Here is a 25,112-nt window from a genome sequence, read left to right as displayed (position 1 = left end):
CAAGAGAAAGAGAGAATTATATGATTACAAACCTAGAACAGTCAAGTTAGCGAAACACTCCACACTCCCAGCATCATTTCTGAGTTGGCAGGTGTATTTGCCTGCCGTGGTGGCATCGGCCTTAAACACTTTAAGAGCGATCTGGTTGTTCTCAAAGGTGATTTTCCTGTTGTCACCGTCCCTGAGAATGTGATCCTTGTCTTGAACCCAGGACACAGTAATGGGTTCAGACCCTTTAACAGTGGCCACAAGGGTCACCTCCTCTCCCAGTATCACTGTCATGTTTGATAGTTTCTTCACGAACGACGGTGGCTCTGAAGAGAGGAGAAAAACAGCGCAAAAGGGAAAGTCAGCAAGGTGACAAGGTAATTTAAATCTAATACTTATGATTTTAATTTGAGACTATCGCAGTTACTACTGACCTCTGAGTTTAACCGATGTCTGGCAGGTGTCACTTCCTACACTGTTTGACACTTTGCATTCGTATTCGCCAGCATCCGACGACTCTATCCCAATGACATGCAGTGTGGCTGAGCTGCCCTCGCTCACCATCTTATACTTCCTGCTCTCCATCAGAGGTTTCCTGTCTTTGAACCAGGTGATCTGGAACGGAGCTGTACCGCTCATCTCGCAGTACAGACTCACGTCCTTACCTTTCAGCCCTTCAATGGGCTGAGGTACTTTGACAAAGGATGGGGGGTCTACAAAAAGATCAGGAAACTGTTATAGAGGCATACAGGGGAAAAGGTAAACCATGACGATATCTTAAAGCTGAAACCGTAACATTTCACATGTTGTGACGCTCTTGTGAGTTGATTAGAAAGTTTGTTGGAGCTACAGCGATGGTGGTGGAATTTTTGTGCAAAGTGGGGATCGAACTCGAGTCAAGATGGCAGAGTTGAGAATAATTTAAACTACAGATAAGAGGGTATAGTAATTATGGAAAGTTTATGGAATTACAGCCAAGAAAGCTAAATTTGCTGTGCGAGGTTTGGGGGAACTAGAGCTACGATAGATGAGTTTCCAGATGGTGGACTTTTTGGAGACTGGAAATTTGTATGGCTGTTACTTCAAGTTAAATGGTGGAATTGCAGGAATTCATTGGAACTACAGCTAAGATGGTGGAATCGATGTTGCATTGATAGGAACTACAACTGAGATTGCTGTTTTTTTCTTTTTCTTTATCAAAGTATGTTGGAACTTAAGTCCAGATGGGGGACTTGTGAATGTTCAGTGAAACTCGGCTTACATCATGGAAGTTGTTGTAGAAATGTGTTGGAACTACAGCTCAGGTGACAGAATTGATGTTGCATTGGATGAACTAAATCTAAGATGGCAGATTTTTCAGTATGCTGGAACTGCAGTCCAGATAGGGGACTTGTGAATGTTCGGGGGAACTACAGCTTACAGTTGTTGAAGGAAGGAATTTCTTGGAACTACAGTTAAACTGGTTGAGTTGTGTAACTGCACTGAGATGAGCTGAGATGGCAGAATTGATGTGGAATTGGTTTGAATTACAACTAAGATGACAGACTTTTAAGAAAGTCAGTTGGAACTTCAGTCCAAGTGGTGAGAATTTTGGGGAAAGGATGTTGGACGTTGGAGATACAATCCAGATAGGGTCGTGGAAGTGCTAAGTTGTTGTGGAAGGTTGTTGAAACTACAGTAAAGTCTGCTGAATTGTGAATAATTGTTGAAACTACAGCTGAGATGGCAGAACTGATGTGGAATTGGTTGGAACTACAACTAAGATGATGGACATTTAAAAAATTGTGCTGGAACTTCAGTCCAAGTTGTGGAATCGTTGTGGGAATTTGTTGGAAAAACAACTAGGATGGCAGTGTTGATACTGATGTAGAAATAGTTGGAATTTCAAATAAGATGGCTGTTTTTTTATCACAGTATGTTGGAACTACAGTCCAGATGGAGGACTTGTGATTGTTCATTGGAACTACAGGTTACATGCTGGAGTTTTGGGAATTTGTTGAAGGTAGTTAAGATGGCAGATTTGCAGAAGTACACTGACATGAGTTGGTTGTGTAATTATAATGGGACTACACCTAAAAAAGCAAACTTGCAGCATCAGTGTTGACTACAGGTAAAATGGCAGAATTTTGGGGAAAATATGTTGGATGTTGGAACTACAATCTAGAAAGGGTTGTGGAAGTGCACTGAATCTACAGCCGAGATGGCAAAGTTGTTGTGGATGGATAAAAGAAACTATGCCTAAACGAGTAGACTCTGTTGAATTTGTTGGAACTACAGTTAAGATTGCAACAAAAACTAATACAGCTAAAATGTTTAAAGTGTTGTCCAGGATTGTGTATCAAGCATGTTTTTTTATTTGACTGCCCCAAAAAAGGGGCAACCCAACGACCTGATGAACATTTCTCAATTGCGAAAAAAAGGACAGCGACGCGAACCAACGTAAAGGTGCTAGCCTGAGTATTTGACGATACCACACCATCCAGGGCGGCTTTTAAAGGACATGACAAAATGTTACATATTCCAGCTTTAAGCAATACAACAAAACCTTGACTAAAACCTCAACAACACACTGAGCAGCCAGTGGATTAGAAAGTCAGACCATTATTAATAAATGATGATTAGGAACTCAGTGAGAGGCTAACCTTTAACGGTAAGTGTGGTGCTGCAGCTGACACTGCCAGCATCATTCTGAGCTTCACAGGTGTAAACTCCCTCATCATCAAAGCTGGTGGACAGCAGTTCGAGAACTGCTACCGAGTCAATAAATGATGTCCTGTAGTTGCCCCCATCTGTGACCTTGGTGTCATGTTTGTACCAGGTCACTTTCAGAGGAGCTGTGCCACTGACTTTGCACTCCAGTCGGAGTGACTCGCCCTGCTTCACAAACTTAGTGGCAGGGAGTTTCAGCACAAACTCAGGTGGTTCTGGAAAGCCAAAATACAGACAGATTAGCTGCTGATAGCACGTAGGGACATTTCAGATAGAAGGTAATGACAAGCAGGAGATGAGCAGATGAAATAAGCTGAGGAGTTGAGCTGACAATGATGGGTTAGCAGCAGCGGCTTGATAGATATGGAAAATGCAGGTGCACCACAAAGGCAACACACAGTTCTTGATTGGAAGTTGCAGCAGTGAAAATGCTTCAAATGATCCTAATAAAAGTGCCTTGAAGCTGGTAAAATGTAACAGCGAATCACTAGTTTTAGTCAGCGATGCAGATGGGAGATGGACAAAGCCACGCAAGAGTTGATTTAAAAGAGGTGAATCCAACCTTTGACTGTCAAGTCTGCACTGCAGCGTACAGAGCCAGCATCGTTGCTGACTTGGCAAGAGTAAACTCCACTCTGGGTGACACGCACTGAATAGAGCTCTAAGAAGCAAGACAATCCATCCAGTCCAGTGAAACAAGTGGGCCCAGTCATGAGCTCTGTGTCATCCTTGAACCATTTGACTGTGAAGGGAGGCGTTCCCTTAAATGTGCCTTTGAAGCGTACAGTGGCATTGGGCACAGCTGCCTGGGTCTCAGGCAGTGTCACAAAGCTGGGAGGTTCTGAAGAGAACAAGATGAACCAGGTTAAAGAGGTACTTACCTTTGGCTTGGATTACATGACCAATCATGTTGGAGAAAAGTGTCTAACCTTTAACCATGAGGGATCCACTGCATTGACAACTTCCTGCTGCGTTGGTCAGTTTGCAAGAGTAGACTCCTGCGTCAGATCTCTCTAGCTGTTCAATTTCAACGGACACAGAATTGTCCTGCTGAATGAGTTTGTGTTTTACACCACTAGAGATTTTGGTCCCGTCCTTCTGCCATTCCACAGAGATGGGCAGGGAACCTGATATTTTGCAACATATCTGAACAAAGGAGCCCAATATCTCTTGCATGTCTACCAGGGGTTTGATGAAGCTTGGAGCAATTACTTGTTCTGTTACCAAAAGAATAATAAGAAAGCAATTAGACTTTGTTCAACATGTCACCGAGAGTTGTTTATGAGATGTATTTTACACCAACCTAGTACAATCACTTTGACTTTGCAGGTGCAGCTACTGATGTGGTTTGCCACCTCGAAGACATACTCTCCTTCGTCCTCTTTCTGAGCAGACTGAATCTTTAGGCTGCTGATGTTGTTCTCAAACATCAGCTTGTGCTGCCTGATGGACTGAAGCTCCCTGCCATTTTTCATCCATTTCACTTTGAGCTCAGGGGAGCCTGTTACCTTACAGTCCAGACTGACTGGATCTCCAACTGTAACCTTTATCACCTCAGGTTTCTCTATGATCTGAGGAGGCTCTACAATGCAAAACAAAGTCAATCATCCATTAATTTACCAACCAAGTTAAGAACATGGCAAGATTTGACATCCAAGATTATTAGCACAGGTATACCTTGCACTGTGAGGGTGGCAAAGCACTTATCCTTCCCTGCCTCATTTACCACCTGGCAGGTGTATTTTCCATTGTGTGTCGTCTCACAGGTAGGAATCCTGAGAGTTGCCACATTGTTCTCAAATGTTCTCTCAATCTTTGGATCCTCCAAAATCCAGCTCTCATCTTTTTGCCATTGTACAGAGAGAGTGGGAGAACCCTTCACAATACACTGAAACTCTGCCAATTTACCCAGAACAGTGGCAGTGTTCTCAATCCTCTTGGTAAATATTGGTGGTTCTATTGGAGAAAACCAATGAAATGTTAAAGTAAATGATCATTAATTACCTCAAAAGATATACATGTTGATTTGTAATTCTGATTAGACCAACCTTTGAGGTTTAGTGTAGTCTTACAAGTACAGCTTCCAACCTCGTTGGCAACGGTACACTGGTATTCGCCAACGTCTACAGTGTCACATTTGTTCACTTCTAGACCAACAGTGCCATTCATCTGAGAGAAACCATGTTTAGCACTGGGTTTGATCTCCTTTGTATCTTTGTGCCATGTTATCTCAAACGGTGCAGTCCCAGCAACCTGACACTCCAAGCCAGCACTGGAGCCCTTCACAACATCAATTAGAGCAAGCTCTCTAATAAATGACGGCGGTTCTAAGATAAGAAAAAACAAATTGTCACCGACCTTTTTTTTTAAGTGTTAATCCTTTAAGACAAATAATCTATCAATCATTTTCTTAGAAGCAAAGTTTCCCAATGAAAGATTTCTTGCTGGTTTGAGACAGCATTTGAACTTTTTAAGGTCCATTAAACAATCTGCGAGGCCAGTTTGTTTATGAAATATGTCATTTTTTTAAATGGTGGAACCAAACATTAAAATTCCCAAATAAAATAAATGCCAATACAGTTCTTTTTAGGTGTATGGCAGATAATCTAGGAAAGATGGCCTCCTCAGTGATTGGGAAACCTGTGCCTCCAATCCTATATTCTTAAAAATCCTGCACAATAAGCACTGTGTCTTCTGACACAACTAACCTTTGACCTTGAGCTCCATGCTGCAGCTCTCACTGCCAGCCTCATTGCGAGCCTCACAGTAGTAAAGCCCACTGTCTTTGGTATCAGTCCCACAGACTTCCAGAGTGGCCACAGAGTTAACAAATGCCATCTTGTACCGATCACTGGGGCTGATTTCAGATCCTTCCCTGAACCAGTAGATGTCTATCTCAGGTGTGCCGGTTACCTGGCACTCAAACACTTTATTCTGACCAGGACGGATCACGGACACACGTGCTGGGGTCTGTGTAAACTTAGGTGGCTCTAAGAAATGAAATAAAACATTAGATGTAACTATCAGACAGATGGTGAGGGGATTCTGATCTTTATAAATGGGCAATGTGTGTGTCTCCATCCAAATGTTGCTCAAAATGTGGTGCAGTGCAAGACTACGTAATCAAAACATGACAATGACAATATCACAGCATTTCACTGCTGCTTCCCAAGCAGAGAAGACTCACAGCTCAGCCAAATGTAAAACCCAATTTAGATTTGCCTTTTAGGCAAAAGCCTAATTAGGCTTTATGGAGCACCTTCCTTAAGTCTTTCTTACATGGAGTTGTCCTAAGTATTGCAATATCTTATGCCATTGACAAGAGGTTTAAGACCTTAATGGTGAGTGCTGTGGGACAGAAGGAAAGGCTTTACGGTCACGTCATACCACAAAAATTTCAATGAAAACGCTTTAAAGTTTGAAATGGAGATGAAATCGGAAATTGGAGGGTTGGTGTGAAGTCAAAAGAAAGAAACAAATTTAAATTCAAAATATACATAAGAACAGATGGATGGAGACAGACTTTACAGTTGCCATACAGTTTCATATAAAGAATGATAACCTTTGACAAAGAGTGTTGCCTGGCATGATGTGGCGCCAACATCATTCTGTATTTCACAGATATAGTCTCCAGAATCTGCAGTTTTGGCAAAGAAGAGCTCCAGTGAGCTTGAGGTGTTGTCTTTGACGACATTGCAGTCTGCACTGGACAAAATCTCTTTCTTGTTTTTAAACCACTTTATGGTCAGTGGTGGCGTGCCAGAGACAAGTACGCTAAACTGAACCTTTGAGCCAGGCAAAACATTCATGGATTCAGGCTTTTCAAGAATGCAAGGTGGTTCTGGAAAGGAGAAACAAATATCCTTTTAGTTGTGTGACTATACTTTGATTGGACACATCAAGCTACGGATAAATACTACAAAAAATAAAACGTATTCAAACCTTTTACAAACAAGATCCCAGAGCACTGGACAGTTCCCGCTTTGTTTTTAGCGATGCAGGTATAGCTGCCGCTATCTTTACTATCAAGATTAGAGATTTCCAGAAAAGCAACATTCTCAAAGAATGTGCATTTGTGTTTCTCACTAGTCTGGATCTCTTTTTCATCTTTGTACCATTGTATGGTTATGGGCAGGGAGCCAGATACAAGACACTCCAGATGAGCAAACGATCCTTTGATACCTTCCGTCTGCTTCAGTTTTCTTGTAAAAGACGGTGGAATTATTTGATCTAATGTAGGTAGAAGAGGAAAAGAGTGAGAAGCAATGTTCAATGTAATTTGTAATTAAATAAAACTCATTTTAGATTCTAGGACACAAATTAACAAACTGACCCAGAATGGTGAGCGTCGCCTCACAAGAACTTTGGCCAACATCATTTGAAACCTCAAAGGTGTATTCACCACCGTCACTTTTGTCAGTTTTAATAATCTTGAGCACAGAGCTGGTGTCTGTGCCATGTACTTTATATCTCAGGCCTGAGGTCAACTCCTTGCCATCCTTTAGCCATCTGGCCTTCAGTGGTTTGGTGCCCAAGTACCTGGCCTCCAGTGTGGCTGGATCCCCCTGAGTCACACTGATAGACTTAGCCTCCTCTGTGACCTTAGCTGGCTCTGAGATGTCAAACAAAATAATCAGTAAAGAATCCCAAACCTGATGTACTAAACAGTAAAGATGGACCAAGAACTCTTCTTGAGTATCTCAACCAACCTTTGACTGTCAACACAGCGGAGCACGTCTGGCTCCCAGCCTGATTCTGAGCCTGGCAAGAGTATTTGCCGCCATGTTTGCTCTGTAAGTTTGTGATGTGCAGCAGAGCAGTCTTGTTCTCATATGTAATCTGAATGTGTTCAGCCTCTTTGAGCTCATGGTTGTCTTTCATCCAGGACACAGTCATAGGTTCTGAGCCCTTCAGAGTACACTGAAGTGAAACCTCGCTTCCCACCAAGGGACTGAGGTTTCCAAGCTTTTGCACAAATGATGGTGGTTCTATAAGGAAAAGTCGTACATGAGTGTTATTGGCACCTCTACAAAATATCTACAAAATATTAGCCTCGCAAAGTTAGACTTCATCCCAAATGCTCAGTCTTTAGAACAAGCTATGTATTTTGGAAACCATTCACTGAGGATGTGCTGAGCCTGATGCATTTTGGGCTAATCAAACTGCTTGAGTAAGTTTTCCAAACTCCTGATCAAAGGGAGAAATTCAAATCATGTTGAGTGTAATTAATGAATCTTGGCTCAGCAGATGTATTTCTATCCTCAAAAATACCAAGAAACTGATTTTGTCGGAGTTTCTGAGGAAACTACCAACATTTCTGGAGCAGACACCCTTTTTTTTCAGCAGAAGCAAAAAACCAATGGCCACCCATACACTCAGTACATTTGTTCATTCAGCACTGTGTAGGGATAGATGATGCTGTATGTTGTACAAATTTTACTTTTGAGCACTATAAAACATTACTTAATGTTGCTGTATTTGTGAGGTCCACTAGAAACAAAGCCAGAAGCAAATGCCTAACGAGCATTGCCAGATCAGAATGAGCAAAGAGGGAACTGTGTGCTAGCTTTGCGAGGCTATCCAAATATAGATAGAGAAAATTCAAAATGGCAGCAGAAAAGTTGATGGGTCCACAACATCTAAACCAACCTTTTAGTGTTACTTGACAATCACAGGAGGCCCTCCCCACTTCATTCTCAACAGTACACTGGTACAAACCAGCATCTCCTGCCTCTACTGCCAGCACCTGCAGGGCTATCAGGTCATCTTTCACAGTGATCCTGTGTCTCTTGTCATTCCTAATCAGCTTTGTGTTCTTATAAAAAGACACAGTGAAAGGGGCAGAACCAGAGACTTGGCCCTCCAGCATCATCTCAGAACCTTTCACCACATCTTTGGGCTCCAAGCTACGCACAAACAATGGTGGCTCTAAAAAAAAACAAGGGACGTGTCAGCGCATTACACTGGACTACACAAGTATGACATATGATAATGCAAAGTCAAAATGAACGAGTCCACTGGAGTTTTTATTGTGAGGTTGAAGACACTTTTTCTAAAATACTTCTTCAGCTCTAATGACAGGTAAGACACCCTCATTGTTTACTGTACGGAGAGGCCAAGAAAGTTTCACAAGGTGTTTTCAGCTATGCAGTTGATCACACCAAGAGAAGTCTACAAACACATCACCAGCAAAACCATTGTTTTCCTAGAATATGGTGCACCTGGCGTGCGCTCCTCTCTTGCAACACATTTTTGTAGCATGTTGTTTGAATATTTTCAACTTTTCACTGTTTTTTCCATTTATTGCTCTTAATTCAGGTGCACCCTGCCATTTTGTCCAACGTGCTTTCCAAGGCGTTTTTGAAGCCAGGCCTTTAGCTGCAAGTTTTGGTGTGATCAGCTGCCAAGTCCTCATCCACCTGGGGGCGGGGCATGTTGATGGGATAAATGCTTGTGATGTGTCATTTGAACTGAAGAAAAGATCTTCAAAATCACAATAAGTCTTTACTTCAATAAAAATCTGTGTAAAATAAATCACTGAGAACTCAGATAATGTTTCAGTGCAAGAGAAGCACTTGTAAACCTAAACCAACCTTTGACTGTAACTGTACTGCTGCAGCGGTCGCTACCGGCCTCGCTGGATGCCACACAGACATAATCTCCACAGTCCTCTACCGTGCATTTGACTATTTCCAGAGATGCCACTAAGTCAGTCAAGGCGATTGTGTATTTAGGACTGGAACTAATTTCCATCTCATCCTTGAACCACTTAAAACTGATGACGGGACTGCCCGTCACTTTGCACTCCAGCCTGGAGGAATCGCCGCTGGTGACGAGCTTAGTTGCCTCAAGCTTTCTCACAAAGACGGGAGGTTCTGAGAGAAGAGGTTAACATTCATTATCAGACAGAAGACATGATGTTAGTATAAAAAGAGATATTGATGTCACAAAGAATGTTGTGACATTTTCATGCAGCTGCACACAATACTGAAGACAGACACCTTTCACAAAGAGGACTGCAGTGCAATCCACTTTTCCAGCGTCATTGGATACTTGGCATGTGTATTTAGCAGAGTCACTGGGTTTCACAGAGTGAAGCTCCAAAGAAGTTGAAGAGGCATCTTTCTTTATGAAACATGTGCCTCCAGTTACAATCTCTTTGTCCTCTCTGAACCACTTAACAGCTAAAGGAGCTGTTCCAGTGAAGGCTGCTTTGAAGGAAATAGTGGTTCCTGGTATAACATCCTGGTTGTCTGGTTTCACTGTGAACACTGGGGGCTCTGGAGGCCGTAAACAAAACAAAATTGCATTTCATGTTAGCATGAAATCATTAAAAGGTTATACACAATAAATAGAAGAACAACATAAGACAAGCATTCGTAACCTTTGACATAAAGTGTGCCGCTTGTTTCTTTAAAGCCTGCTGAATTGGTGGCTCTGCATTTGTAAACTCCTGAGTCGGCCTTCTCCAGCCGAATAATTTGAAGTGTAGCAGAGCTGTCTTTGAATCCAGGCTGGAATTTGGACCCAGGCATGATCTCCTGGTCATCTTTGAACCAAGCTATGGTCATGGGTTGGGACCCAGACACCTTGCAATCCATGGAGACGTCATTACCAATATTTCCATCAACTCTTTTCAGGGACTTGGTGAAAGTTGGAGGCATTATCCGATCTGGTTGTTGAAGAAAAAACATCTAATGCATTAAGACAGTTTCAACTGTTTCTGGAAAGAGTCACTCAGCTGAAATCCAAAAGCAAATGGTACTCCACACACTGGCTTTAACTACGATTAAGATCCCAAAACGTCTTAATAAAGTGTCTAAGTTTGTTTCCTTTTTGTCATAAACATAAACAACAACTATAGATTTTAGAAGTAAGAAGTTATTAGTAACTAAGACTTTTCATAATTTCAAACAAGCAAAATCATCAAATGTTAAAAAAGCAGAAACCAGCAGCTAACCTAAGACAGTGACTGAGCATGTGCACTGGGCTTTCCCAACTTTATTCGAGACCTCCATCTTGTATTCTGAAGTGTCTCCTCTTTCTGCCGTAAGAATCTTCATGGTGGCAATATTGTCCTTCAGAGTCATCTTATATTTTCGGCCACTAATCATCTCCTTCCCATCTTTAAACCACTTCACTTTGAGTTCTGGGCTTCCAGAAATTGTGCACTCCAATGTGGCTGAATCCCCTGCAGTCACACTAATGGACTCTGCAGGTTCCACGATTCTGGCAGGTTCTGGGATAAGACAGTTATTAAGATAAAAGAATTTAGTCACAAGAAACTCTAATAAGCTAAAATAAGTAACTCTGCATCAAAGACGTCATCTGACCTTGCACAGTCAAGGTAGCTTCACATTTTTGTTGACCCGCCTCGTTCTCAGCTTGGCATGAATACTTGCCGCCGTGGCTGATGGCCACTGTTGTTATCGATAAGCAAGCAACATTGTTCTCAAACACCATCTTGATATTTGGATCATCATCTCTCAGTATTTCAGAGTCTTTCATCCATTTAACAGTGATGGGAGCTGAGCCTTTAATGGTTCCCTGTAGTTTCACTGTATTTCCCAACACTGCTGTAGCACTCTCAACCCTCTTTGAGAAAGTTGGTGGCTCTACAAAAACACATTATGAGTTAAAAAAAACTGAACTTGAAGCTCAAGATCAACCAGTCAATGTCAATTACACAGTTTTATTAAACTCAGGTTTACTAACCTTTAAGTTTAGCTAGGGCCTTAGTGGTGACTTTTCCCACATCATTTAATATGACACACTGATAATCTCCAACATCTGCACTTTCAAAGGTCTGAATCTCCAGCCTTGACAAGGAATCTTGGGAGATTATTTTATACTTCTGATCACTGGTGATGGCTTTCTTATTTTTTAGCCAGCTGATTTCAAAAGGAGCTGTTCCAGTGATCTCGCACTCCAGCTGAGCTGCTGCTCCCTTCACAGCCTCTAGTGTCTGCAGGTCTTTTTTAATGGAAGGTGGCTCTGGGTGTCAGAAGGGTGAATAAAGTGTATGCAGTTAATACCAAAGGCTGTCTTTCTTGAACAGTGAATGTAAAGTAAATGCGAGATTTGACAAACCTTTAACAGCTACAAGGGTGTTGCAGCTCTCGCTGCCAGCATTATTTGACACCTCACAGGTGTAACTTCCACTGTCTGTGACCACAAGGTTTATTATCTCCAGGGTGGCAACCCCATTCTTGAAAGAAATTTTGTATTTTTCTCCATCGCTAAGGTCTCTCTCATTCCAGAACCAGTGGATGCGTAGTTCAGGCGATCCTTTGATGGTGCACTGTAAGCGTGCAGCTATACCTTGTTTCCATGTAATCTTAGGTTCCATTTTCTTGACAAATGTAGGGGGCTCTGAAATGAGTTTTTAGTTCAAAAACACCAAGATTTTCAAACAAAGATCAAAGATCAAAGACAAACAGAAAAAAACTAAATACCCAAGACAGAAAAGAGCGAAAAAGAAATGCAAAAGAAGACAGCAGTGCAAAGTGTTAGCATCAGCTTGCAGTTGGCTGTGAACAGTTGTCAGCAGTAATTCCCAAGCTCATTTAAAGAGATATGTGTTTTTACTAAAACTAATGGAAAGATCATCTTTAAGATCTTACCTTGAACTGTTACCAGAGCCTCACAGGATGAGCTCCCAGCCTCATTTGTGGCTGTGCAAACATATTTCCCAGAGTCTTTCAGTTTGGACTTGGGTATCTCAACAACAGCGACCTTGTCCTCAAAGGACAGTTTACAATCCATGCTCTGGTGGACTTTTTTGCCATCCCTGGTCCAGGTGACCGTCACACCAGTGTCCTCATCCACCTGGCACTCCAGTCTCAGTGGGTCATTGACAGCAGCTGACACTGGCTCAATGGTCTTAACAAAGCTGGGCTTGTTGATAACCTTGAGCTCTGTAGTAAAGGTAGCAGTGCCGACACTGTTGGAGGCTTTGCACAGGTATACTCCCTGGTCAGTCAGTTCAAGACTTTTAATCTGAAGAGAATACTTGTTCTTTTCACATTTCATGACATAGTTCCCTCCAGAGGAGATGGCTATGTTGTCCTTGTGCCAGACAACCTCCATGGGTGAGGATCCAGTGAGTGCACACTGTAACACAGCTTGTTTGCCCACATATAAAGTCATTGGGTCTGGTTTTGATACAAATACCGGAGGGTACATTTCTATGGAGAGCAGGTAGAACATACAAAAAAGTTGAACAAATTTTAAGAAGTGGAATGAGCAATCTCAACTTGGTGAACGATTCAGGTTTAAACATGAGAAAATTTTGTCTTGCCAAATGTGACACCAGATCCAGTTTATGAACAAATCATCACTTCCACATTGCATCGTAACGATTCAGGATAAAACACAATGCAAATACTTATATAATTCTCTCTCTCTCAAACACACACATAATAAAGCGATAATTTAAAAAAGATCCCACTTGGGTCTTACCAGTGACAATGAGTGAGGCAGTGCAGCTGACAGTGCCATGCTGGTTTGAAGCCTTGCAGGTGTATTCACTGCTGTCAGCTTTGAGTGGGTTCATGAGCTCCAGGGATGAACTGGTGTGGCGGCTGAGGATCCTATACTTCTCGCTCTGTCTGATCTCAATGCCAGACTTGTACCATTTGAAGGTCACATTTGGAGCATCCTCGGTTTCACATTCAAACTTGGCATGGCTGCCGACGTTGATCTCCAGAGGTGCGATTTTCTGCCTAAACACAGGTGGCACTGAGGCACACGCAGAGAAATTAAAAGATAAATTAGTAGTGGAATCTATGAAACTCTTACAAAAAACTGACAGATCAGGAACAGAAATGGTGGAATGTACAACAATGGTGGAAGGAGGTTCAGGAGTGACTGTAAAGGAAATAGCAAGAACATTAGCCCCATGGTTTCATGTAAAGTTGCCCAGAAAAAGATACTTTCATTGAACATGATTCTCATGGGGCTAGGGTTCAGGCTAAAAGAAGGAAGAAACAAAGAATTTGTAAAAGATGAAGCAATGTCAAGTTGAAGCCCTGAAACATGCAGAGAGACATTGGAGATGTGGAGAGAATGAACCTAAAGGAATGGGACAAAACATGGATTTAAAAGAAAAGGAACCTGTTGCCACTGACATGCCAAAGTGACCATGGAAAGACCATGAAAGTTGCCTGAAGACCAGGATCATCACAACAATTATAGCAAGATGCTTATTGACTACATAGCCTTAAGCTAAACTTGCATGGTTGTGAAGGTTCTGGTCTTCAGGCAATTGTTGACCATACAATGATGTGGGACAAACAAGACATGGTGAGTTAGTACCATCCAGTCCCCTGATAAGAGTGCTCATGCTGAGCTATGAAATGAATATAGACCAGAGTGACAAATGCATAATTTCATGTGAGGATAAAGGTCTTGAATGAACCCATTTATGTGAATGATTAGTCATTCAGAGAAAGTGGGTGAATGAATGAATGATACATTGATTTGTCCTATTTTCAAACCTCTTGGGACCACAGTGAGTCTTGAAGATGTTGTAGTCCTGCCGGCTTCATTCTCAGCCTCACACACATATTCTCCTTGATGCCTCTCCTTGACAACTTTGTTGATAACCAATGTGTATGTGTCGTGGTCTTTGGAACACTTGAACTCTTTGCCAGATTTTACCAATTGCCCATTGAAAAACCAGTTTACCTCTGTGACGTACTTAATGGTGGTGCTAAAGGTTACTTTACTATCTTCTTCAAAGGATAAATCTTCGAGGGAGGTGACTATTACAGGGAATTCTCTCTGTTCTGGCCTGGATACTGTGACCTCCTCTTTGAAGATCTCCTCCCTGTGCTCCCTCTGGATGCTAACATCCATCACCTGTTCGGTGGGGACGGTGGTGGGAGGCAGGGCAGTGGTAACAATAGCCGCTCCTACATCTCTCTCTCTGCTTTTCACCGTTACTGACCTCACCTCCTGTTTTGACACCTGGACCGACTGCTCGAAAGCCATGTGAGCCTCAGTGGAAATTCTGACCTTGGATGAGATGGTCTGCTCCATTTTTGCTGCCTTGGATTCCTGCACCACAACCTGTTGCTCAGCTGCAGCACATTCAACTGCCGTTTTAGACTCAGTCTTAAGTGCAGCAGCCTGAGATTTAAAAGCAGTGAAATCAACTGCACTCTCTGCCACACTCACTGTCTCTACCATGGATGACAGCATTTGCTTCGAGCGGGCTGATGTGACTTGCGCCCTTTGAGGTTTGTCTAGCTGCATAGTGCCTGGCTGTTCTGAAGTAAGAACATGGGCTTCCTGGTATACTATAGAGTGGAAAGCTGCCTGGAGTTCAGTCCTGAAGTCAGCTGACTGAGGATAGCTTCCCTCAAAAGCCAGAGTGATCTCCATGGGGGCACCTGCTGTTGTGATCAGGTATGTAAACATGGCCCGCTTGGGCTCTCTTTGAACATTGACTTCCTGTACTTCTACAGCCTGTAACCTTCCTACGACATCAGCCAGTAACACTTGCTGGTCGCTGGCCACAGCAGATTGAAGGGCATCTCTGAGCTGATGGCGAATATTCAGACTGGATGGTTTGGGGACCTGAATCACAAACGTCATCTCTTTGGGAAGAGCTGTGTTGTCTTTTGATTCTGATGCCATAAGGGACAGTTTTGGTTGTCTGGTGACAACAACTTTAGTGGACTCAGACTTGGTGATCTCCTGAGAGAGCTCACCCGTCAGCACTCGTTTCTCATCCATCACTATCGACTGCCTGACTGACTGCCCCTCCTGGATCTGAACAGCAAAGTCCTGTTCTGCTGCATCTAGGAGGACACTACTTTCAGTGGAGATCTCTTTCTCTTCGATCTGGATTGGCTCAGTGGGAACTTTTGGCTCTACAGCTGTCTCACAGGTGAATTTATCCACGGCTGTAAGACTCTCTGTGTGACCCTCCTCTAAGGCCTGACTGTCTGCCACAATGTGGACATGCATCACATTCCAGCGATCTTCCTTCTGCACCAAAGCTCGCTGCTGCTTGATGTCAGTAGAAAGTGGTGTCTCCTTTGGCAGCTGCATGGGCTGGAAGGAGAGCTGGAGGATGTTTTCAGGCCTGGGCTCGGTTCGAAGCTGAGACTGAATGCCAGTCACGGACAAATCCAGCTCTGTGTGATAATCTGCTGTGAGCTCCCTTCTCTCTTCCAAGATGGCTGCATGACTCCTTGTCTTTTCTTGTTTCTGTGCCGCCACCTGCTGGTCAGGCTTCTCAATTATAAGAATACCCTCTTTGGGTAGTGCCTCCGCAGGTTGGGTTGACTGAAGATGCAGCAGAGTAGGGGCCACTTTCTGAGGCTGGATGGTCAAGGTGCTGGCCTTGGCCTCAAACTCTAATGTGTCCTCACAAACTACTGTCCTCTGCTCATCCTGACTAACAATGTGTAGCAAAGTGGGACTTTTCCTGCTTCCTGCCTGTTCTGGTGCTGGTTTCTCACAGGTGAAGCTCTTCTCAGATGGAAGAAGGTCCTGCTCTGTGATAACCTGCAGGTGCAATAACTGCTCTCCTTCTACCTGTGACTGGATGGACATGGCACTGTCCAGACTTGGCAGCTGCTGAGTGGGCTCAGCCTGCAGCATTCGTGTCTCTTCGGCAGTTAGAGCTGCCTTCATCATTTTATCCTTACAGAGATGGGCTGTCTCCTCTGTGGGCCTCTGCATGGAGAACTTAGTCTCCTTGGAAAGAGTCTGTTTGGACTCACTCACCGAGGCAAGGACAGGTCGGTGCTGTTCCTTCTCAACAGAAGATTTCACAGCAGAGTCTGCTGTTGCTAATTCAGTTGTGTGGCCCTCTGCCAGAACCCGTTTCTCTGCAGACTGGGCTGAGTATAAAATCTTAATACCTTCTTTAACCTTGTAACCCTTCTCCTCCTGAGGTTTGGGGATATCCTGAGACTGCTCTTTTAGGATGGACAGTTGTGACTCAACTTGATGCCCACTTACAAGATGTTTAGGTTCTGATGTTGGCCTGACAGTAGCAGGCTTCCTGTCAGCCAGGGGCTCTGTACTAATAGTAGAAAGTGGGATGAGCTCTTCAGCAATAGCTGACATCACCTTGGACCTCTTTTCTCTAGATGCCTGAAGCTCAATGACCTCAGGGCTTTGAATGCGATCACAGTGCTGCTCTGTAAGGTCCTGACTCTCTTCGACAGATGATGTAAACGCTGCCATGTGGAGCTGTTTTGCAGGAATAGCTGAAACCTGAGGTGGGCGGGTAGGAACAACAGACACCCTTTCCTCTATCTCATGAGACTGAAGAACTGCTGCCTGATGGGTCAGCTGCTCACGATGAACAGTGGCAGCAGAGATGTCTAGTTCTCTAAGGGAGCCCACTTGCTCACTGGGAATTATTTGCCGGTCTTCAGTGCCAATGGTGTAAACCATCTGATCTGATCTAGCTCTGTCCTGGCCCGGCAGGCTGACTTGGTACAAGCGGGACTCAGTTGCCTGTTCTGTCATTGAAACCTTGTAGCCTTTCTTCTGAACCACTGTCATCTGTTCCTGTTTTCGAGAAACTGAGACAGATTCTCTTAACACAACAAGCTCAGCACTACAAGATGCCTCCCCAAACTGGTTGGAGGCCTTACATGTGTACAGGCCACTATCTTCCTGTTTGACGCTCTTAATATTGATGAAGCCAGATCCATCTGGGTTGGCCACAACAATACAATTTCTACTATGCTGGATCTGGAAAGCCCCCTTGAACCACTTCACATCAGGCATTGGGTCACCACTGGCTTTGTAATTAAAGGAAACCTCTCCTCCTTCTGAGCACCTCACAGGTTGAATCTGAACAGTGAAAGTCGGAGGTTGACCTGTGACCTTGAACATCTTTTCAACCCATCTCTCTGCCTGGCTAACATCAGTCTTTTTCACTTCGAGATAAGTGGTGCACGTTGTCTGGCCAAATCTGTTGGCAGCAGTGCAAGAATACTCGCCCTCATACTCAGATGTGACCTTGGTGATTATTAACGTATAGTCCTCCTTCTCCTCTATCAGTTTGTATATAGAGGAGCTCTTTATCACTTTTCCATTGTGAGACCACTGAACAGTCGGCTTTGGAAAGCCGGACACTTTGACAGTAAATCTGGCTGTTTCCCCTGATGTTACAGCTGCTGGGGAGAGCTGGCTGAGGAAAACTGGCTTTTCTTTTTTCTTCTCTAAAGAGGAAGAGTAACGTTTGGACTCTGGCTTGAGTTCAAGTGTTTTTGTTTTCTGTGGTAACTGGACACCAGTGTAGTAGGTTTCCTCTTGCTCTTCCACAGTGGTGATGGTGGTGCTAACACGCTCTGTCAGGAAATATTGAGCAAGACTGATAACAATATCCACAACACAAAAGCTATCATATTAACAATGAATTCATGAAAGCAAATATTAGGGCTGTCCTTGACTACAGAAATTCTTAGTCAACTAATAGTGATAGGATTGTTTCCAATCAATTGATTGGTTGACTAAATATGTTGACTAAAGTATTATTGTCCCTTCAAAATCTTGGGCAATCTGGTGCTTTATTATTATAAAATAATATTTGTGAATACTGATTTAGACAGTTTACACTTTACAGCTGCTCGTAGCTCATTCCTAATCCATATTATTGAAAAATGAAATTAACAATTAACATGTAATCTCAGTTTATAAAGACCCTACTTATCTATGAGTTGACTAAGTGATTAAGAGAGGACAACCCTAAAAAACTTGTTTTTTTGTTTTTTTTAACGGTGACTCAGTTTCAGTTACCACCCCATATTTGCTGACAATTAAGAGAATGACCCAAACAATGACCAAAAAAGTTCCCCCAAATGGATAGATGACTCTTTGACCTTCTCTGCTTAAGAAAGTGATTTATTTTTCTGGTTATACATTGGAATTAAAATCTTTATGTGATGTTATGTGCTTTTATTTTGTGTGCTATCATGTTTCTCTCTTACTCTGTGTTTGTCTGTCTCACTTATCTGTGTGAATGTTGTTGTGTTTTCTTCAGTGTTTGTGGTTTGCGAGGTTCTACCTATATGACGGATCTTTACTCTTCACTTGAGCTCAACATCTATCTGTATACTTGCAATCACATGTTATATGTATTTTCTATGATTGTATCTATTCTGTACACATCTATCCAAGATAGCAAAATTGTTGCGGCCCAGATCTGGCCCACACCAATGACATTCATCCAGCCCACATACCGCACCTGGATGGTCTGCTCCTGTTTGCCAGATGTCAGCCAAGAGCAAAGCGAATAAGCCAGAAGTAGCCCAACTCTGGGCCATAGATCATTCTGTTCAGGTGGGCTGGATCTGACCCAGACTTGGGCCAGTTCTGATTTATTTGGTTTGCTCTTGGAAGACATCTGGCCATGCTACGGACTGCTTGTGGCTCAGATCTGGCAAACAAGGGCGGACCTCCAAAGGGCCATCATTCCACGCATGTGGACTAGATGAGGATGCCTGACATAATTTTGTTATCTGGGATTGGACCTGTCCATCCTGGGAGAGAAATGCTTTCTGTTGCCCTTCCTAGGGTTTCTTCCTTTTTCCACCCATTAAAGGGTGTTTGGGGAGTTTTTCCTTATCAGAATCGAGGGTCTGTTGTACTGTCAAGAAAGCCCTTGAGAAAAATTGTGTGATTTGTGATTCTGGCTGTACAAATAAAGCTGGTCTGCTTTATTGGTAACTTTCCTCAATTACCTACTTAAATGTATAATTATTATTAAAGCTAAATAGATCAAATATCATTTGAATCTCATTGCGAAGCAAACAAATAGTTTACATACTGATGACACATTGCATTTAACTCAATTAAACCTTTAACGTAACAAATAACCAAAAACTTTTTTCCTAATATTTATCTATTTATTTGTTTGTTTGTCATAACGGAGCTCAAGAATGGATCACTGTTTGGTGTTAGTCACAAATCAAATACATTTTGACGCACTGGTATACAAAACATACTGTAAGTAAATTTGATTTTTAAAGCTGTATTTTGACTGAAAATGTGATGATTGACAAATTGACCATGTGAACACTGGACAACCAATATGCACCCATGTAAATTGTTTAAAAAAAGAAAAAAGCTCAGACGTTAACTTTACGTCATCAAATATTTTATTATATAAACTCTTCGACAAACCAATGTGACGTCTGTACAAATAAACCATAACTTTCTATCGCAATGCCAGATCTTTTAAAACTTGCTTCTTTTAATGGCAAATGCTACTCATACACTCCTAAAATTACACATATTTACAAGACATCAACATTTATATTTTAAAATTTTAAAAAAATTTCACAGTATTATTCATTTTTAAAATTTGTTATCAATAGTCATACTCTGCTATGAATATCAGGTTGCTTTAAATCCTAAAAATATCATTCACACACAATGAAAGCTCTTCAAACACAAAAAAGTTTACGCCGACAAAATGCTAAATCACACAAGCAACAATATGAGTAAGCGATATGACAATATATTCTTTTGTTTCAAGTTTGACTTTGGATACGATGATCACTTAAAATGTTAATCTTAGAATGATTAGGGCTGAGATTTTTTAATTTTATCTATAAGTGAACTAAAGTCCAATCCCAGCCCTGATAATTATACGTGAAACATGAATTTGATTGAATTATATTTAATTTTAAAGATGGATTACTTCAAAAGAAAATTCAGCTTCTCAGTGAGACCATTATTATGGCTTTGCAGCTCACAAAAAGCTTCACGAAAATTTACTAGCACTTAAAATGTCAATGATATGTATTGCTGTGAATGTTTTGTGTATATGAGAAACTCGCTTCACGCGCATCCCTAATATTCCTAGCAGTAGTTGTTATTTTCTGTCGAGCTGATGTGAATAACACAATGTTGAAAACAGACTGGTACATTTTTCTTTGAGCTGTTAAAACTTTGGATAAAATAGATGCAGTTCGTGGTCAGTTGTAAAGACTTCATTACGTCGAATGAATTTCAAAGTAACAGCAGCTCACTTTTAAAGTGTTACCAGATAACAAAACCAAACATAAACCCAGATTTTTCTAACACAAATTTAAATAAAATATGTTTTACACAACTTAGAATAAATAAAGAAAAAAAGTGTCAGCAGACTCTCTGTGTCACTTTCTACACTATTCATCCTCTCTTTTTTTTAAAACGTTTACATTTTTCATCACTGACACACTATGACAAACATTAACACACTATGTTTTTACCCACATGACTACAGGCTGGTTGCCCAAAGATAATTTTACACTTTCTACTGTGTTCAGCCAGTCTTAGCTCTGCTCTTAGACAAGTATGACATTGGTTATACAAAAATAAAAACTGACTAATTTAAGCCAAAAGATAGAAACAGTTGTGGTTCAGTGTTAACAGTAAAGCACACCTTCTACATACTGACAAAATGTGGAAATTTGTGGAAATTTTGTAAACAATGTTAAGCAAGCAATGAAAAAATAAACCGTGTTTTGAGAGCTTATATGTGTGGAAACATTTCCTGTTTAATTTAGGCTGTTGCTTCACTCATTGTCTGTTTCCCAGAAAAGCAGTTTGAAGAGGTTGCTTGGTCAGCCATTTTTAAAATTTTCAAAACCTAATCTTAGTACACCAAGAAAACAACCTGCTTAAATTAGAATTAGCGACACACATCTACAGCACTTGGACAGTTAGTTTTTCTTTGTGCAACCAGCCCCAAACCCTTCAACTTCTAAAACACCTTCAGCAGTGCAGTAGTTTCAATGCAACCGGCTGTGTTTTGGATTACGCACTTATACTCGCCAGCATCACTCTGGGTCACGTTTGTAATGAGCAGATTGAAATGGCCTGCAGTTTTCTCCTGGATTATACACCTGATGTCTGTGACGCGGTCTCCATCTTTGTACCATTCGGCTGTGGGATTTGGTTTACCACTAACCAGACACTGGAGGATAACTGGTGTCCCTAACGCTGCTGTAACGTTAGTCAATGGGATGACACATTTAGGGGCCGTCTCAGTCACCTGGAATTGGAAGCTACACATGTCAGAGGACTTCCCTTTGAATTCTATCTTGTCATCTTTTGCTGGCTCAGCAAATACATCAAAGTTGATGCTCACGTATTTGTCTCCTTGTTCGCTCATTTCGTTGTCAGTGTTGGCCACCAGCCTGACTGCCCGCTGAGACTCATCTGCCTCTTGCTCAAACTCAAACTCCAGCTCAATTTCTGACACCTGCTCACCGTCGAATGATGTGTTGCCAACCATCAAGTCGAATTTCTGCGGCTGGACTTTGGCGCTTCCGAGAGACACAGCGGTCAACTCCCTGCCTCTGGTCTTCCCTGAGAAAGCTTTAGCATTTAACACCACTAAGGTGGCCCTACACAGAGTCTCCCCAACAACGTTAATAGCCCTGCAGGTATACACGCCGCTATCCTGTGTTGTGACTTTACAGATCTTCAAGAAGTGGTTGTCTCCATCAGATGAGTGCAAGAATTTTTTGTTATTGTGAGGAATCTTTTTGTCACCTTTGAACCAAGACACAATGGGAGATGGAATTCCCATGAGTGAGCACTCAAACATGACCGTGGTGCCCTCTGGGGTTTCCATGTCACAGATGGGATTGATGAACCTTGGAGGCATCTCAGTGACCTCAAAAGCTATTTTCAAGTCATCATGCTCCTGGGTGACAAAATCCACAGTGCCTTCCTCATAAATACTCGGTAATACATCCAAAGATATGATCATGCTCTTGTTGTCCGCTGTGTACTCGGGAATCGTGATGATCTTGACCTGTTTCTCAAATTCTTTCACCTCATTTTCATCCAATTCCACTTCGAGCAGAATCTCCTGAGGGGAAGGAGAGCGAGACGAGTCATCTTCCTCCACATCAAACTCCATCACATGCTGATGGGTGACAGCAGGTGGGGCCGGCATGAACCTCACTTCTTGTGACACAACAACAACTAAAGCAACACTTCTGGCTTCCCCGACGTAATTGACAGCCTCGCAGATATACTCTCCCTGATCGGCTTTAGTGACATTGTGAATTGTTAGTGAGATGCTGTCACCATCTCTCTCCATTTTAACTCTGTCATCTGCCACTAGTTGGGTTTTGTTGCAGAACCACTTCACCTCAGGGGAAGGTAGCCCAAACACCTCGGCAAAAAATGTTAGAGAGTCATTTTCGAACACTCTTTTCTTTATGAGAGGTTTAAGGAAGGCGGGAGGGATTCCCTGCACTTTCTCCTGAAGGGTAGCCAGGGATAACGACCCTCTTCCTTTGGTCAGGAACCGGTTCTCATCCACGTTAATTCCAGGAGGTGTTGTTTCAATGCCCTCATCCGCAGGAGATGTCAGGAAATGAACTGGTGAGAAGAACATCTCACTAGAGTCTCCTGTTGAGGATCTTTTATGTTCTAAGGGGGAGAAGGGATATTCCTGAGGGGTCATAAACCCACCAGGCGTACCCGAACTGGGAGTATGGAAGGACATGGGAGACTTGGGATCATGGAAGGACTCTGCAATTGGCTGTGAGACCTCGGTAGATGAGCCTGGAGTGTAGAACCTCTCAGCTACCTCGGCTATCTCTTCACTCACAGTGCTGCCGATCTCTATGGACATCTCAGATTCAGGAGACAGTGGCCTTCCCCAATCTGTTGGAGGGTTGTAGTAGTCGTACACAGCACCAAAAGTGACCTCCTCTTCCTCCATGGAGCCAGCTCTTGCAGCTGCCTTGGCCAAACTACCTCTTTCCTGAATAGATGCTACCTGGCTCTGAGGTCCCTCAGCAGCAGCATCCTCAGGCAGGCCAAGTTGTTTAACTCTGCTGTCCACTTTAGGCTTGACAATGAGTGGTTTCGGTTCTGGCTTCAAAGGAACATCAATCCTCTCATCTTCAGCCTTGATTTGTGTATGAACCTCAACTACATCACCAACCATTTCCTCTGCTACTTCTGTCACATCACCCTGGGAGTCAGGCATACTTAAGAAGACACCACTGTCCAATGAGGGTTCTGGGATGGAAATCAGCTCCTCACATGGAAGTTCAGCCTCCTCCATAATAACATTACCCTCACTAATTCCTTCAAACTCTTGTTTCATGTGTTTTTTCATTTCTGTCAACTCCTCATCAACACCTGCCCCCTCAGCATAATTTGGGACCTCCATACTGACAACTTCACCCTCACTGTCAAAAGCGGAAGACCCTTCAGCTGCACTTTGTCTCTTTGGTTTGAGACGATCAGAAATTATTTTAGGCTTAACAGCTTCTTCAGCTGTTCTAACGGAGCGTTTTACTCCGGACACTTTTTCGCACTGGAAAGGAATGAAGCTGCTGGTTCTGTCAAATGTACGCATAGTCTCCTCCCCAACCATCTCTAATTCACCTGCCTCCATTTGCTGGGGAAAATAAGCAGGTTTCCGTGGCTTAGGCCTGACTAGCTCTGGAGACTCCTGCACTTCCTCTACAAACTGTTTCAGTGCACCACAACTTTCTGCTAAAACGGCTCCCTTTTCAACATCACCAGATACCAAATAGATGTCTCGGCCTTCCTCAGCAGCAAGAGTTTGAGGGGAAACTGACTTCCCTGAAGCAGGAATAGTTTGGATGTAATCTGGTCCTGCTCCAGCTTTTGGAGAACCTGGATTTACTGTCACAGAGGTGGCAAGTACATCACCACCTTCTGCATGCATGGTGTCCACTGCTTGTTCCGGTTGGTCAAAAGAAACGGCCACGGCAGGTATAAACTCCTCAGGGAAAAACATTTCCTTTCTCTGCTCCTCGGCAGAGGGGAGTATTGCAACTGGAGAGTCTGACTCAAAAGCTTGTTTAATCTGAGAAACTTTTATGACAGCAGCAGAGGCCGACAGACCACAACCAGATATAGTTGGGGGCTCTCTAGAGACACCGGGTCTGGCTCTTGGGGCTTTTGCAGCCACCTCTGGTGGAGCTTGTAAGGGTTTCTTGACATCTTCAGTTAAGCTAACAGGAGACTTCCTCACTCTCCCAGACGAAGTAAAACCACCATCATCTACTGCACTACCACCGTCTGCAACTTTAAATGACACAGCAGAGATGCTTGCGACCTCTCCCAGCTTATTTCTAGCAACACATTTGTACACTCCTACGTCAGTGAACATAAAACTGTTTATATACAGCCTATACACTTTATTGTCTTCCTCAACTCTGTATTTTCCAGGCGTGATTTCTAGGCAAACATTGTCATAATACCATGAGACTTCTGGAGCAGGCTCACCTGTGATTACACACTCTAACACAGCAGTGTTGCCTTCAGAACAAGTGACATTCTCCAAATCTCTGACCATGATAGGAGCTTCACCCACCACATCAAAGGAGAAAGTAAATTTGTGTTTGACAGTCTGAGAGGCCCCCTCATCACTTGGCACATCAGAAGTTTTCTCT

General features: G+C 42.7%; 1 protein-coding gene across 1 annotated transcript in view; it reads right to left on the bottom strand.

Moving 5' to 3' along the window:
• The window catches only part of ttn.2 (titin, tandem duplicate 2), a 196,760-nt gene that overhangs the window by 142,853 nt on the left and 28,795 nt on the right, over window positions 1-25,112 (bottom strand). The window contains exons 42-65 of the mRNA XM_073473204.1: window positions 14,196-18,020; window positions 13,159-13,437; window positions 12,321-12,884; window positions 11,788-12,069; window positions 11,413-11,691; window positions 11,031-11,312; window positions 10,658-10,936; window positions 10,082-10,369; window positions 9,699-9,977; window positions 9,291-9,572; window positions 8,347-8,625; window positions 7,407-7,685; window positions 7,031-7,309; window positions 6,640-6,927; window positions 6,260-6,538; window positions 5,406-5,687; window positions 4,746-5,024; window positions 4,375-4,653; window positions 4,001-4,279; window positions 3,627-3,914; window positions 3,260-3,538; window positions 2,631-2,912; window positions 423-701; window positions 33-314 (exon numbers count right to left, since the gene is read on the bottom strand). Of these exons, the coding sequence (XP_073329305.1) occupies window positions 33-314; window positions 423-701; window positions 2,631-2,912; window positions 3,260-3,538; window positions 3,627-3,914; window positions 4,001-4,279; window positions 4,375-4,653; window positions 4,746-5,024; window positions 5,406-5,687; window positions 6,260-6,538; window positions 6,640-6,927; window positions 7,031-7,309; window positions 7,407-7,685; window positions 8,347-8,625; window positions 9,291-9,572; window positions 9,699-9,977; window positions 10,082-10,369; window positions 10,658-10,936; window positions 11,031-11,312; window positions 11,413-11,691; window positions 11,788-12,069; window positions 12,321-12,884; window positions 13,159-13,437; window positions 14,196-18,020 (10,572 nt within the window). The remainder of the gene's footprint in view (window positions 1-32; window positions 315-422; window positions 702-2,630; window positions 2,913-3,259; window positions 3,539-3,626; window positions 3,915-4,000; window positions 4,280-4,374; window positions 4,654-4,745; window positions 5,025-5,405; window positions 5,688-6,259; window positions 6,539-6,639; window positions 6,928-7,030; window positions 7,310-7,406; window positions 7,686-8,346; window positions 8,626-9,290; window positions 9,573-9,698; window positions 9,978-10,081; window positions 10,370-10,657; window positions 10,937-11,030; window positions 11,313-11,412; window positions 11,692-11,787; window positions 12,070-12,320; window positions 12,885-13,158; window positions 13,438-14,195; window positions 18,021-25,112) is intronic.

This window comes from Pagrus major, chromosome 9, assembly GCF_040436345.1.
Source record: "Pagrus major chromosome 9, Pma_NU_1.0".
Lineage (NCBI taxonomy): Eukaryota > Metazoa > Chordata > Actinopteri > Spariformes > Sparidae > Pagrus > Pagrus major.
Note: the sequence above shows the minus strand (reverse complement) of the source record. Positions and strands in the feature narration are given on the sequence as shown.